Source organism: Opisthocomus hoazin, chromosome 5, assembly GCF_030867145.1.
Source record: "Opisthocomus hoazin isolate bOpiHoa1 chromosome 5, bOpiHoa1.hap1, whole genome shotgun sequence".
Classification (NCBI taxonomy): domain Eukaryota; kingdom Metazoa; phylum Chordata; class Aves; order Opisthocomiformes; family Opisthocomidae; genus Opisthocomus; species Opisthocomus hoazin.
This window is the reverse complement of record NC_134418.1, coordinates 29,946,456-29,961,042: the sequence shown is the minus strand read 5'-3', so window position 1 is coordinate 29,961,042 and position 14,587 is coordinate 29,946,456. Positions and strand designations below refer to the sequence as shown.

The following is a 14,587-nucleotide window of genomic DNA, read 5'->3' as shown; positions in this document are numbered from 1 at the left end:
TTTTTGTACATTTGCAACTTCTGACATTTTTCAGAGACATGTCGCGGAGGGAACACTTACTTTCATGGCTGTTTTACTACTTCGGTATGCTGTGGTTGTGTTGCATAGTACCTAGAAGCACATACCTTGATGTGAAATGGAAGAGAGAGAAGGATGTAAAAAAAGTGAATGAGGCTTCAATAAAAGGCCATTTTTGAAGGAGAAAAAAAAAAAGATATTATGAAAGCAACACTAACCTTTCCTCCTCCTTTAGAATCCTAAAATATATGGGAGAAAGTGTGGTGTAAAATACAAAATGCAAGATGAGAACCCTTACTGTAAGCTGACTGTGCCAATATCGCTTCAGTTCGTAGTCACTGATTGATATTTTAGTTTTAAATGAGAACAGCTTTTGATTAAAAAAAAGTTGAATGTCTGAAAATCTGCAACATGTTTATTTGAGAGTTGTAAATAGTGTATACAGATTGTTGTATGTGATGGGACAAAATATTTAAATTCTAGGTTTTTTTCAATAAGAAACTGAAGGCTGTTTATAAGAGAAAATAAATGGCTATGTTTGACCATGATTGTCTTTATTTCGTTCTTGAACTTGTTTCTAAATTATCTTCTACTTGTAGATAATTTCTTTTTATGTATATTGTACACATACAAACATGACACAGACAAATTAGATTTTTGTAATTGCCTGGTCTGAATTTGTGAATATTTGTATTGCGGGCAGACACAATAGCAATAAAACAACCTGATACCCTTTTCATTTCCTTGTTTCATGATCTGAATTTCCCTACTACGGACAGAGCTCGGTGTGGGGTTTCCGATAACAAGTTTAGTACCCCGTTAAGTGCCTCTCGTGGTTTTGAAAGCTTTGCGACGAGGAGAGTGCCGTGTTGCAGCCATAGCACTCTGCTGTCTAAAGTCACCAGCTTCGCACGAAATACAGACTCCGCTGCTGGCTGTGCTTGGCTGCACTGGTGGCCTTTTTTTGCCTTGTTTGTTCTAAAAAAGTGTCCCCTGACAGCTGTGGCGCTCCAGGTTTCCTGCCCTCCCATCCGCACTCCCATCCGCACCCCCAACCTACCCTCTACCTTCTCTGCTCCCACCCCAACTCCAAAGCCCCCCCGTCCTCGCCAGCGGCTGGAAAGTGGTTGATGCCATCAGCATGGGAAGGCGGTGAAAAACCCTGCTTTTATGTCAGTCCCCTCAAACCGCAGAGAGTTTGATGCAGTTTGACACAGGAGTGTGTGTTGGTGACAGCGGCCTGCGCCCGTTTCATAGATTTGAGGACTTGTTCCCACTTTAACTCGGTCCTTGAGGTACCAAGCCGGCCGCGTAGGCCGTGAGGGTATTTCGGGAAGCGCACTGTCAAACCCCCAGCTTTGGGAGTTTTCGGCAACAACCCTCTAAACCAGCGGCCTCGCTCTCCTTTCAGCCCAACCCGCGTGTCACTTTTAAGGTGCTTTTGGAAGATTTCTAGCGTAAACGGCTGCTTGCGAGGGCCCGTCGGTGAGCTCTGCGGCCTTCCCCCGGCTCTGCCTGCAGGGGCCTACCCGGCGGCTCAGGAACCGAGCAGGTCGGGGCGGTGCCCGCCCATCGATGCGCTGCTCCCTCGGCAGCGCTGCCTGGATCCGCAGCGCCCGGCTCGGCCGCCCGCCCTGCCGCCCGCTGCCCTCGCTCCCGCGGCAGGCGGAGGGGGCCCTGAAGGTCCTTTTCGGCCTTCGCGGCCACCCGTACACGGCGCCGCGGGCTGCCCGCCCGGTCGCCGCCGGTGACGTCAGGGGTCGTCCCGCCGAGCCCGGCGCGCGCCAAATTCGAAGGCGGGCGCGGGCTGGGCGCGAGCGCGGCGGCGGTGGTTGGGGGCTGTTGCGGCAGTTAGCGGGCTCGCGCGCAGGCGTCGTCCGTCGTCCCCCCCCGCTCCTCCGTCGCAGCGCGCCTCTTCGCCGCCATGGCCACCCCTCCCAAGCGCGGGCGGCTGGAGGGCAGGGTGAAGAAGATCGCGGTGGAGGGGAACATCGGTGAGTGTGGGCCGGGCGCGGGGCGCTGCGGGGGGAGGCGGCCCGGCCCCGGCTCCCGCCTGCCCGCGGCCAGCCCTGCTGACGGGGCTCCGCGGCGAGGCCGTTCCCGCGAGGGTGTTCTCGCCGCTTCCCTGCGAAGGAGACTCTCGGTCAGGGCAGGAGACCCGGGTCAGCCGGGCGGGGGGTGCTGGGCGAGCGAGCCGAGCAACAGCGTCGGAAACTTCACGTAGCGATTAACGTTATAAAAACGGCGAGATTTGGGAGGGAGGGAAAAAGCGCTTTCTATCACAGTTTCTAACTTATCCACCCTTTTAGAGAGGCGTTGAAGTCCCGGAGAAGATTTCTCCCGCCCCTTTGCTGACTGTGGTGTAACACACCTGTGTAAAGGCAGACTGGCAGGTCGAACTGGTAACGTTCGATGCTCCTGCTAATTAGCGAGAGGAACCTGTTAACTCGTAAAGAGCAGGGAAAGTTACGGGCGGTTCATAATGAGATACTCTTTTTGTGGGGTTTTTTTTTGGCCAGAGACTGTGCTGAATACCACCTACTTGGTGGTTGATAGCCGACTGAGCGGCTCTGTCAAGTTGAAGTATCTCTTCTTAAAATTTCCCAAGCTTTTTTTCAGTTGGCAGCAGATTAATGATTTCTGTGCTGTAGGAAGTAACCAGTAATGCATCTTTGTGTCTTCAGTTGAGAAACCATCACTTCTGCTTTATGTTTCTTCTGTCATTGCTTGCTTTCCACCCCCCTTCCATCCTAAAATAAGTTGGAAGACTTGCAACTTCATGCCTGAGGCTGGACCACTAAGCATCTTTAAAAATTTAACACTTAGTGTTCTAATTGCAAATGTGACTTTCTAGAATTTAGATAACTAATCTACTACTGATTTTTGTTAAATTTGATATTGGTGATGTGTGGTTCAAAATAAAAAAGAAAAACCTTGTTGCTCAATTAATTGATGATCCGTGGTACACGATGGTTTCTGATTCATGCTTGTCATGAAGTCAGAGGTGCGTAGGTGTGGGGAAACTCATTTATGGAATTTGAAACCAGAGTTGGATAGTAGTTAAATAATGATGCTGTCAGTGTTTTTTGACTGCCGTTCTTCCTGAATGCTCTTTCTACAGCTGCAGGGAAATCAACATTTGTGAATATTCTCAAACAAGCTGATGAGGAATGGGAAGTTGTTCCTGAGCCTGTAGCTAGATGGTGCAATGTTCAGCAAAACTCAGAAGAGGATTGCAAGGTGTGGTAAAAGACACTAAGGTGAAACTTTAAAAAAACCAAAAAAACCCAAAAGCCCAGTCAAATCTTCTAATTTCAGAAGACCAATATTTCTGGCAGACTAGGTATTTTAGAATAAGTGATAGCAACATTTTTTCCGATTCTTATCACAGTATTTGAGTTTCTATTTTCCAGTTTGCCCAGTGTATTAGAGAAGAAATGTTATTCAACATCAGGATGTAAATTATAAAAGGGGTAGAAGCCTGTTGTATTTTATGTATAAAAGGAAGGGATGGAAAAAAGACAGGCAGAATTTACTTTTTGCAACTGTGAACTAAGCAGGTGAGAGCAGAGGGTTGCAGTGTTGTACTAGAAAGCGTCCCCTAAAATGTCTAGGAAATATTGAACTACTGCTAAATTGTTTATAGTGGGTTTTTTTTCTGTCAGCTACCTGTAATTCTTTTGGCAATCCAGCTGCTACCTAGTGGCCAAAGTCATCGCTGTGCAGACAGTTTTTGATGAACTGTAGAAGATTTTTCTTTTTTAGATCTGGCAAAAAGTACAATGTGTTTTGGTTCACTAAATGTAAACTTTTAATGGAGGCATGTTGTTTCCAACTTTTCCTCAGCTGCATTTTTTCAGAGTTAGACAGCTCTTTTTTTTTTTGTCCTTTCTTCATGATGCTAAAGTAAATCCAAATACAAAACCAGACTAAAGATCTTTCTTTTAAGAGCTAAGCTAAAGCTAGGTTAATAGACTCAAACTTCAAGTTAAAGTTTGGTGTTTGCTTTTTTTTTTTTTTAATTTATGGTGATGGATTGAGCCCAGCCAGCACCTAAGGACCCACACAAACACCAGCTCACCCCCCAAGCAGAGCAGAGAAGAGAATAGGAAGAAAGAAGGCAAGAAAATTTATGGGTTGATATAAAGACAGTTTAGTAAGCAAAGGGAAGAGGGAAAGGAAGGAGTGATGCAAAGGTAATCGCTTACCTCCTAGAAGCAGACCAATGCCCCGGTAGTCCCTGAGCCCACAGCTACCGCAGAAGACAAACCCCTCGCCTCCTTCCAGTACCCGAGATGAATTGCTGAGTGTGACGTTCAACGCTGTAGAAGTATCCCTTTGGGCAGCTGGGGTCAGCTGTACTGACTGTGCCCTCCCAGCTTCCTGCCCACCCCAGCCCACTTCCTGGGGGTCAGAGTGGGAAAGGGAGAAAGCGTTGATGCTGATCAGTGCTTGCACAGCAGTAGACAAAGCACTGGTGTGTTTTTAATGCTGGTTTAGCCACAAACACAGAACATGTCACTGTATGGGCTATTATGAAGAAAGTTAACTCCATCCCAGTCAGGTCCACTAAGGGGATGTATCCTAGATAGTGGAACTGGGCTGTATCCCCTGTCCCTAGCAGACTTCTGTCCTGTGCTGTCTAGGACTGTTCCAAGGAGTTCCCAGGCATGGTTTAGGCAGTAGCACAGACTGGGGGCTCTGCCAAAAGTGCACTGTTTAGTGCCATGGCTATTGCTCTTGTGTGCTGCCTGACCACTGTGGCAGAGTGTGGTGCTGGGCATCTTTGTAATTCCAGAATCTTAATTGCTGTCACCTAGGCGTTGACCTCTATCTCTAGATTTTTGACAATGTGTCAATATTCAGATATGGTGTCATTGTAGCAAAAAGATTCAGACAGAGGCAGTTGTCTTTGGCAGGCTGTGTTTTCTAGTAAAACTGAGGCACAGAGCTTTCTCTTTCTGTGAGCTTCAGTGGCTGTCTTGAGGTGTTTGATCTCCCTGGCGGGCAGAGGGAGATTTTTGGCCTGGAGTCTGTTCTGAACCTCCCAGGTAAGATGAGAGCATAATTATATCTTAAGATGCTGCTTCAGCATCTGTTACCGTAGGGACTGTAATTAATAGATGGAAAACCAAAATGAGCCCAACTTAAAACTCACACTTGTCAGAGTGAAAGGAGCATGGATTTTTTTTACAACACTGTTGACTTTTTGTACTGATAAGGTGTTGTTCTTTTACTAAAGCTTGTATATAGTCATCAAAGTGTTTTGGTGCTTGAGCATTTTGACATTGTTTACTGCAGAGAGCTGCTTATTCAGCTCAGTGCCATAGGATGAATAACATTACTGGCATTTATGCCTTGTATTACAGATAGGGTATGATGCAATTGGAAACCTGAAATACAGGCTGAGCAGCTTTAATGTAGTACAGCAATTCTGTTTTACTGCAATCGTCCACCTTCTCGACTTAAAGGGTTACTGTATTTGTTTAAAACCAGGAGCTGACTGCATCACAGAAGAGTGGTGGAAATGTGCTTCGGATGATGTATGAGAAACCAGAGAGATGGTCTTTCACTTTCCAGACGTATGCATGTCTCAGCAGGATCCGGGCTCAGCTCAGATCCCTGGATGGCAAACTCAGCAAAGCAGAGAACCCTGTGGTCTTCTTCGAGCGATCTGTCTACAGTGACAGGTATGTTTGACTGAAGTCCTTAAAGTGAAGATCAAAATTTTCCTAAGTAAAACACATAAATAAATAGCAGAGTGTGACTGAGTTCTGTACCTCCTTTTGTCATAATTTTTATACTAGTGAATCACAATAATCTTAGTAAGTGGTTTGTTATCTTTCATTGGTGTTGACAGCAAAGTAAAATTGCTGGTTTGAGGGTTTATAGTTTTGTTGTATAACCTTTAACTATGTGTAGTTGCTCATTCTTTGTGGGTAGGTTTTTTTATGATTTGTGCATGCGTGTTTCCCTTCAAAGAAAAGAGGGGAGCAGGCATCAGGAAGAGTCAAGAGCAATTTCTTTCTTTGTCAGTCTTGTTTTCTTTTATGCTTCTTGAAACAGGTCTAGCTATTTTGTGTTGCTGTACCCCGTGTGTCTGTATTTGGAAAGTTATATTTGATAACTAAATCCCATCACATAATCCTTAGGTGTTCGCTGTGTTCTAATATATTGTAAATAAATAACCACAGTGTACAAACCAGTAGTGGTTTGTAGATTATTCCTGAACAGATACCCTAGCTGCAAATGTTACTGCGTTTTGTGGGCACTGCTATGGCAACTGCAATGGACGTAGTTACAGGATGAGGATACCAGCTGTTTTATTTCCAGTCCAAGCATACATCAGAGAAGTTACAGAATTACCACACTCTGCTTCTTTTCTAGTTACTGTGCAGTGCATCAGGCAAGCAAACTAACTGAGTTCAAGCTAATTTTTGTTTACACAACTATTTTGTGTTCACAGATATATCTTTGCAGCTAACTTATATGAGTCTGATTGCATGAATGAAACTGAATGGGCTATTTACCAAGACTGGCATGACTGGATGAATAAGCAGTTTGGTCAAAACCTAGCACTGGATGGGATCATTTATCTCAGAGCCACTCCTGAGGTGAGGAATAAAAATGTATGGCTGCACAGAGAATTACAGTATGTGTTACGTGCCTTACCTGTAAAATTTGATCTTTGTCTATGCTTCCATAATTTTTTTTTCTAAAAAAATGTAGGGTTTAACTATGATTCTAGACCTTTTTTAAGATAAAAGAATAATATGCTTGCAGTCAACGGCAGTATGGTCACAGTTGTGTGTCATTGCATGTCACTGTCTTTGTTTTAGGGATTGCTTTGAACATCTCGGGCAAGGAAACAGTTGAGAAATTCTCTTTGAAATGTCATCTTCTCAAAATCTTGAGCTACTCTTATCTTTCACTGTAGGAGTCCTAATGATTGGAGTTCAGCTCAGATTGTATTATTCCCCTGAAGACTGTAATACTTGAGTTATGACTAATACAGTCTGTAAATACTTTAAAAAAGAATGTTCTTTCAAATGTAGCTTGTGTATTTTTTAAATAAAATGTGATGATAATGATTTTCTAATTATAAAACCAGAATTTATGACAACAGCAAACCAAAAAATACCACTGGAGCTTTTAAAAAAAAAAAGTAAAGTACAAAATAGCTATAGGAACATTGCTGTGATAGGCATAACAATTTATAGTTAGTCACAGCTGATTTGGGCGGCGGGATGTGTGTGAAGCCTTTTTACCTGGAGCAATGGAGCTCACCCAGATGAATGCACCTACTGTATGTGAGGCTTTATGACAATGCTTTGATCTTTGGGTATCTAATATTTATTAAAAGGAGAGAACAACACAATGAATATATCTTTTGAGTATGAAACTTCCATGAACAAGAGAAAAACATAAGAGTTTAGAAGAGCTCTAATTGCAGTAATTAACTTACAGGTCACTTCCATGCTGCCTTACATCCAACTTCCATGCTTTCAGCTTTGTTACTGGTGTAAACAACTGTGTAATGTAACATGCTAGAGTTTCTCTGAGGGCTTTTTTACTACGCTTGCTACAGAGGGCTTTTTTCTTTTCTTCTTTAAGTGAAGAACGTATATTTAAATTACAAAGTACCACAGTTTTGAACAGTTTTGATTGGCTTGTTATTGAGGCTTTGGATATGTTCAGGACAGGAACAAATGATTTACTGCATTTGAAAACTGGGTTCCTAAGAGCCAGAAATGTATAATGAGGTTTTGAAATGCCTGTCTGTAATTTCAAATGGGTATTTCTGTGCTCTTTTAATGCAATACACTGGTATCTTCTTATAATAAGGAGCTTATGTGAGACCTTTCCTTATAGTGCAGAAATAATGGAATACGCTTCTTTTGGTCCTTCTTTGATTTTGTGTGTAGTCTGTGGGCTCTGTCAGCTGAGCTTGGCGTAATGTTTCTATGCTCGTAAGATAGTTAGCAAGTTGAATATTCATCTTTGGCAAAGAGTGGCATATTGAGCACAGTAGGAAGGGTTGGCAAAAAAAGCTTAAGCACCCTAGACTTCCTCTGTAGGTCTGCAAAAACAACTTTTTTTTTTTTTTAATATATTTTGACTTTAGAAATGCTTAAATAGAATTTACTTGCGTGGAAGAGATGAAGAGCAAGAAATTCCCATCGAATATCTGGAGAAGCTTCACTACAAACATGAAAGTTGGCTTCAGCATAGGACACTGCGGTAGGATTTGTATAATGGTTACTTAAAGATGGATAAATCTTTCTAAGGATGTTCCATAATGCTTTTTCCACCAGTGAAACTTCAGCTATTCCTCTGATATGTAAAGTTAAACTCCAGGAATATTTCTATCTATACTTCCATAGTAGTGTTGGCTTTACAACATGTTAATTAGTGCTAGGACATGCAGCCTGCCTTGAGTTCTCTTCACATCGAGCTCTGAATAGCGGAGGATTTGGCTGAACTGATTTTAATACACAGCTCAATTTAACGTTAGCTGCTGGGGGAACAGAATGATCAAGAATCAATAATATATCCTAGGAGCGACACTGTAAATTCAAGCTGTTTTATATTCAGAATTCATGGCTGTAACTTATATATGCAGTTCTCTTCATGGGATTCTTAACAGTGAAAATGCTGACAGAGACTTGAATGATGTATACGTTTTTTCAGCTAGTAATATTTTCCTTGTTCCTATCTCAATACAGAACAGACTTTGAATATCTACAGGAAATACCTATTTTAACGTTAGATGTTAATGAAGACTTCAAAGGCAAAAAGGACAGATATGATCACATGACTGAAAAGGTAAAATTTCACAAGCAGAACCAACTGACGATTTAGGTTTATTGCTAGCATGTCAAAATGAACGCGGGATACTTCTTGCATCTCAAATTATAGCATTCTTTGAAGTCAGGCAAGACTTAGAACCCGTGTTTCTTCATGCTATAGGCTTGTTTGACAGACTTTCACTAGTGGCTTTGTTTTCAAATATAACTTCTAGTATAAATAACCCTCAACTCTTTAAAAGAGCTGTTACTTGCTACATCCTGCTTCTAACATTTTGCAGATATCCTAAGAAACGTGATGGGGATGGGAGAGGATGAGGGTAGCTGTTGAGGAAGAGAGAAGGCTACACAGATCCGAGTTGGATGTCTGGCGTAAAGTCTTCCATGTATTAGATGTGAAAGTGTCTAACCTAAGAAGTGCTAGTAAAGAAGAGAATTTCAGTTCCAGGTACTGTGAAAATACAGTACAAAACCCTTACAACAGAAGATTGAAGGATGGGTTAACTGAACCTGCAGCTGAATTTTGATCCGAAGCAGTGAGCCAAAGGCAAACTATTACAGGTTTGCAGATATTTCTATTTAAACGGACCAGAGTACGGTCTATCCTCTCTTCTGGTTAGCGTGCCACAGCAAAAGGCAGTACAGCTAATGCAAATAGGGACTCTTTGCTCTAAAAATATACTTCACTGTATAATCATCCTTCTAAAATATTTAATTCATGAAGTTACATTCAGATAATGAACAGTCTTACAGCCTGCTGCAATGCTCCTTGTTTTTAATCTTGTTTCTTAATTGGCACTATCATTAAAGTTTTTCGTTTCAGTTGTGTTCATTAAAGTGTTGTTCAGATGTGCTGGTGCTCAAATGTGGTGGTCTGAAACTTCAGGGAGTGCTTTTCAACTGCAGCTTTTAATTTTGTTTAGGAAGTAATGCTGAATATGTATCAGAAGTACTTTTTAATTTTATTTGAAGATATGGAAAAAAAAAGGTTTGTCTGATAGAAATCTCAGCTTGAATTCTTCTTACATTTGTATTAAGAAGATCTAATCCTTATCACAAAAAGGTGTAATACATATTTTAAAGGTAGGCCATCAACATTTTAACTGCTCAGGTGTCTGATATTTGAATCATGATGAGATTCAGCTGAGGACAACTTGACTTTTGAGTAGTTGCAATGAGTTACAGACCTTAGCAATGGTGCTAATGTGCACATTTTTCCACTCTGGAAATAAATTGTTTAGCCCATGAGAAAAGCAGCTTTGTCCTTTGATCTCAGTTTACCCACTGAGAAGTAGAAATGTTCACCTGATTAAAACCAGCCTTCATGGTATTTGCTCTTTTAAAGCTTGTTAATTCATTAAATGACTAGACATTGCAGCCGTGGAGTGAACATGCTTCCCATCTGCACCATGAGATAAGGCCAAGGTCAGGCACCTAAATAGGGATTTTGGAGGAGCTTGTCAGGTTATCTGGGAATAGCCTAAGCCTTGTGTTGGCCTTATTTTTTGGCATTTCCTAAGTGAAGTCCCAGAACTGCTACACGCTTTATGAGTCTGGGTGCTTTGGCCTTTAGTCTATGCTTAAGTCCAGTGGGGACCCAAAATCTGGATGTTTCCTTCTCGCCTCTGTTGTGATGCTTGCTTTCAGAGACCAGTCCTGAAACTACGCCTAGCATGCAAATCATGGGAAGGTTCATCATGCTGTATTACTGTTGCTGCTTTGCAAAGCAGAGGATGGCTTTCTCATGATACCTTTCAAGTTAGAGTATTGGCGCAGTTGTGTTCCCTTCACTATGCGAAGGAATTTGACTTCCCACACACACACACTTCCTTGAGCCCTGACTAGGAAGGGAAGGGTCACAGTTAGAGAATGTGATCTAAGATTTGTTTCCATTTCACATCAGGAATTTGGATAAAACATTTACAGATGTGCTCTGTGTGTGAGAGCCTCTGCCAAAAGAACACCACCATATTCTCCAGTGAATTACGGATTCCTTTCTGTGCAATAGTCTAGCTTGAGTGGACAGAGGGAAGTGCTTCCAGTTCAGGCTATATCACAGTGTAGTTGCTAGGATGCTTCTGAAACAGCAAGGTAGGAGTTGTGTGCCTAGAGCCTGTATTCCTTAAGTCTTGTATCCGCTGGGTGGCTGTATTTTAGAAAAGGTGGCCTGGCCATTGCTGCCGCCTCTTCCTACCCCTATGCCTTAAAGCAAGGGAATAATTTCTCTTTCACTTTTGGGGAGGGGGAGCGGAGGGGGCACAACAAAAAGCATACATAGCTGTGACAAGAATCGAGTTCTCAGCGCATTGTCTTCCTGCAGCCTTTGGTAGTGACCTGAATTTAAGATGTTCTCTAAAGTGACCACAGTTATAAGCATAATGCTAGCTCGCTGCTTGGCATGCTGCCGGTTTTGGATCCAGTTCTCGTGCAGTTGCATGGATTATTTGAGGTGCTGTACTGGATGTTGGTCCTCTGTGTAGGATCATGGATTTCTGACTTGGAGTTCTAGGTAACATTCTATGGGCTAGAACGTCACTATTAATTTTTAGGTAGCTGTAGCCGTTTGAGCCACTCTTCAAATACTGGAAACGGAGTTCAACAGTAGCTGAAATATTTATGGCATTGTTCTACAGTATCAGATTTTTTCAGGTACTGTGGTTTTGCTAGGTATTGGTTTATTATTTATTTGCCAACCTCAGATTCCAAGGAACATATTAATTAGATGCATTGGATTGTTCATTGACATGAAATATGAACGGTGTTGTGGTAGTGGGTGTGACTTGGTGTTTTCCAAATGACGGATCAGTCGTTCTTTTCCTCATGTTTAGGTTAGACCTGCTTTTAAGATAATACATTTGTGATCTAGGGCTGTAGTTTAAGACCATGAGAGGAATGAGTGTCATTCCAATGCATCTCAAGTGTAGTTGCTGTATCTTTCTGATGATAAATACTTTGTCTGGTTGACAATATTTTTTTCTTTTTGCAGGTCAAAGAATTTTTGAGCACGTTATAATCCTCTTTGAAGCACAGGCAGAGTCAAACTGTTCCAAACATCTGTGTGATCAAAGTCTGAAGTACAGCTTCTGCTTTTATAGAAGGCCTCTGGAGAGGCAGGACTCAATCCTGTTGATTTAATTGTGAGGAACAAACAAACTTTGTGAATAGGGAAATTATTAAATAAATCAGTAGGTCTGTTCAGTATTATATTAAGTAACACAAAAATTCTGAAGATACTAGAATTCTGAGAGTTCCCAAATATAATACCTGTTTCTAGTAAGTTCTTCAGGAGTATTTTATTGCATTTTTTAATTTATTGTGTGCCCAGTAGCTATTTAATTTTCAAGAAGGTATTGGTTTTTTAGATCTGTTGAGCATTTGTTTAGTGGAATTGATTTGTAATGGATGTCTCATTGTTCCGAGGAAGAAAAAAATGAAACCCATTTTTGCTGGTGAGAGAATTTTAGTATAACCTGGAGTTTTATATTGTAAAGGTATAAAAAATGTCTGGCAATTTTGATAGTTTAAGTTCTTCTCAGAATACACTGAATAAAAACAAATCCAAATATGGCTGAAATTCTGTAGATGTCAAATTAGTTTTTGTATCTGTCTTCATTGTGCACTGCAAACTAGGATATTAAGAGGCTTTGCATTCTCTAGTGTGTTGGGGTTTTTTTCCCCCAAATTTTTTTTTAAGCTGTTAATAAAACAGACCTATTTTTTGTTGTTGATAAGTCCTCTTTTCCTGTAGAGAAGCGTGTTTGCTTGATGGGTACCAAAAGAGGAAGAAGAAAGTTTTGCAAATGGCCTCCATCTGTAAATGGTGTGTTTCTAAACATTTCCTTAATCGCGTTTTGGATGTCAGAGGTGGCTTCCTGCTTTTGTTCCAGCTTCTCTGTTTGTTGACTGGGTGCTTATATGAGATACTGCAATATTTGAAGTAGGCTCTCCTTTCTTACCTTCGTGTAGTAAAGAAGGGGAGGCCTTTGTGGAGTAACTGCTGTTCTAGTGCATCTTGTTTTATTAACTGAGCCACTTTTGTTTCAGGTGCAGAAAATACAAACTGCACAGAGTACACACCTCAAGTACTGTGTTTTATGAGCTGCTTTGTTCTGCTTTAAACTTCTCTGAATGATTGCACAGTTGGCTTTTTAATACAAAATTTTATTGTAAAGCATTTTATTGTCTGTTGTGGTGCCTGTGTTACCTGCTCATTTGTGATGAAATTTCTTCCTTTGTGGTTGGAACTGTGCTGGCATTCTCTAACCAATGACTGAAAAATAAAAGTGGTTGGAAAGACATTTTCAGTGCTTGGTAGTGTTGGCTCTCTTGTATCAAAATGTTGCTGTGAATTGCTGGTATGTAATACTAGTATAATGGATTAATTTAAGATTATGTATTCTCAGTACTTGATGTACAAATTCTCTAAAATTTCTGAAACACTGACTGGCTTCAGATTGTTTTCATGTATGGGAAATGATATTATGGGATAGAGACACAGGATTATATAAAATGTATCATGTATAACTGATCAGTAGAGGTGTTTTGTATAATATTTATGTTGTAGTGGAATGTAACAATAGTGTGGTAGGAAATCTTGTTTTGGACTTCAAGGTTGCCTAGTAAAAGGAAAAATATTTAAAATCTTTGCTCCAGAAATGAAGGGAGGTGGAATGGATGAAGATTCAGTTCAGATTTACTTGAAACACATAGTAGAAGCCTTTAAAACATTCTTGGCAACAGTCTGAACAGTAACAACTTATTTTGATTAACAGTGCAATTACTCCTACAGTTTCAGCTGTCAAAATTGTGGATTTAATTACGGGAATTGGAATGACAGTGCTCATTGCAAGGAATAAACAAGTCTGAGTTCTAATAAAGACTTCTTTTTAAACCCATCACAGAGCACACAGAAATTCTGTGGCAGGTTATCTGCATCCCGTTCCAGAAAGCTTTACAAAATCTCTGACTGCCAAGTTTGGGTTTGAAGGAGCAAAGTCATGACCAATTATTAGAATGTTTTTAATTACCGTGTATAAAAACAACAAAAAACCCAAAACACACTCCCCACCCGCCTCCAAGCTTCTGAGGGCTTTGAAACTAGCTGGGCTGAAGTATGTGAAGCTGCAGTCATTTGTATATAGGGCAGACAGCATAAACAGGAGTGGAGATGTCCTGAGACTGTTCTGCCTGTGCATCAGCTTAAACCTCACAGCTCTGACAGTACCTCAGACACTCAAATTTGTCAGTATTCTTCTCTTTGCTTAAATCTATTCCTGGGCTGCCACAAACAGGATTGTTGTGTTGTTTTTTTGCCTACTAGAGACATGGAAGGTTTCTGAACTGATACCTACTCTTTGGCGATGACGTTTTTTCAGTCTTTTGAGTGCTGTGTCCCTTTTCCCTTGAGTAAGAGAGACTTTGATGGAACTGGCTAGAAATGCTTGCTTGTTTTGATCAAGTGTCATCATGATTGGGAAACAAAATCGGTATGCGCATTTTGTTAATTTTTTTCCAGGTAGGCTACGCATTTGAATATTGGTGGGTAGTGCTTTAATTGCTGTGAAAGTACACGTGAGCAATGGGCATAATATTGCCTCCTTTTATTTTCAGCCCTTGTAGTTGTTTTCTGTATAGTGGATTTTAAGTTCTCTTAATACAAATGCTTTTTAGAACAGCAACCAATTTTGTACGTAGAACTTAATTTTCTATAATTTTGTGCCAGTTAACCTATTTCTACTGTTTTCTGTTTGTTTAAGCACCCT

General features: G+C 41.1%; 1 protein-coding gene across 2 annotated transcripts; it reads left to right on the top strand.

Moving 5' to 3' along the window:
- The first annotated feature begins 1,798 nt into the window (after nucleotides 1-1,798).
- Nucleotides 1,799-13,156, top strand: DCK (deoxycytidine kinase). 2 transcript variants are annotated; one of them, XM_075422173.1, is made up of 7 exons: nucleotides 1,799-2,012; nucleotides 3,140-3,258; nucleotides 5,515-5,708; nucleotides 6,485-6,632; nucleotides 8,144-8,259; nucleotides 8,745-8,844; nucleotides 11,812-13,156. In XM_075422173.1, exons 1-7 carry the CDS (start codon nucleotides 1,943-1,945, stop codon nucleotides 11,836-11,838), a joined length of 774 nt encoding a protein of 257 aa, XP_075278288.1. In that variant the 5' UTR covers nucleotides 1,799-1,942; the 3' UTR covers nucleotides 11,839-13,156. The 2 variants fall into 2 exon arrangements, with proteins under 2 accessions (XP_075278288.1, XP_075278289.1); XM_075422174.1 differs by lacking the exon at nucleotides 1,799-2,012 and having other exon boundaries at nucleotides 3,145-3,278.
- Nucleotides 13,157-14,587: the final 1,431 nt, after the last annotated feature.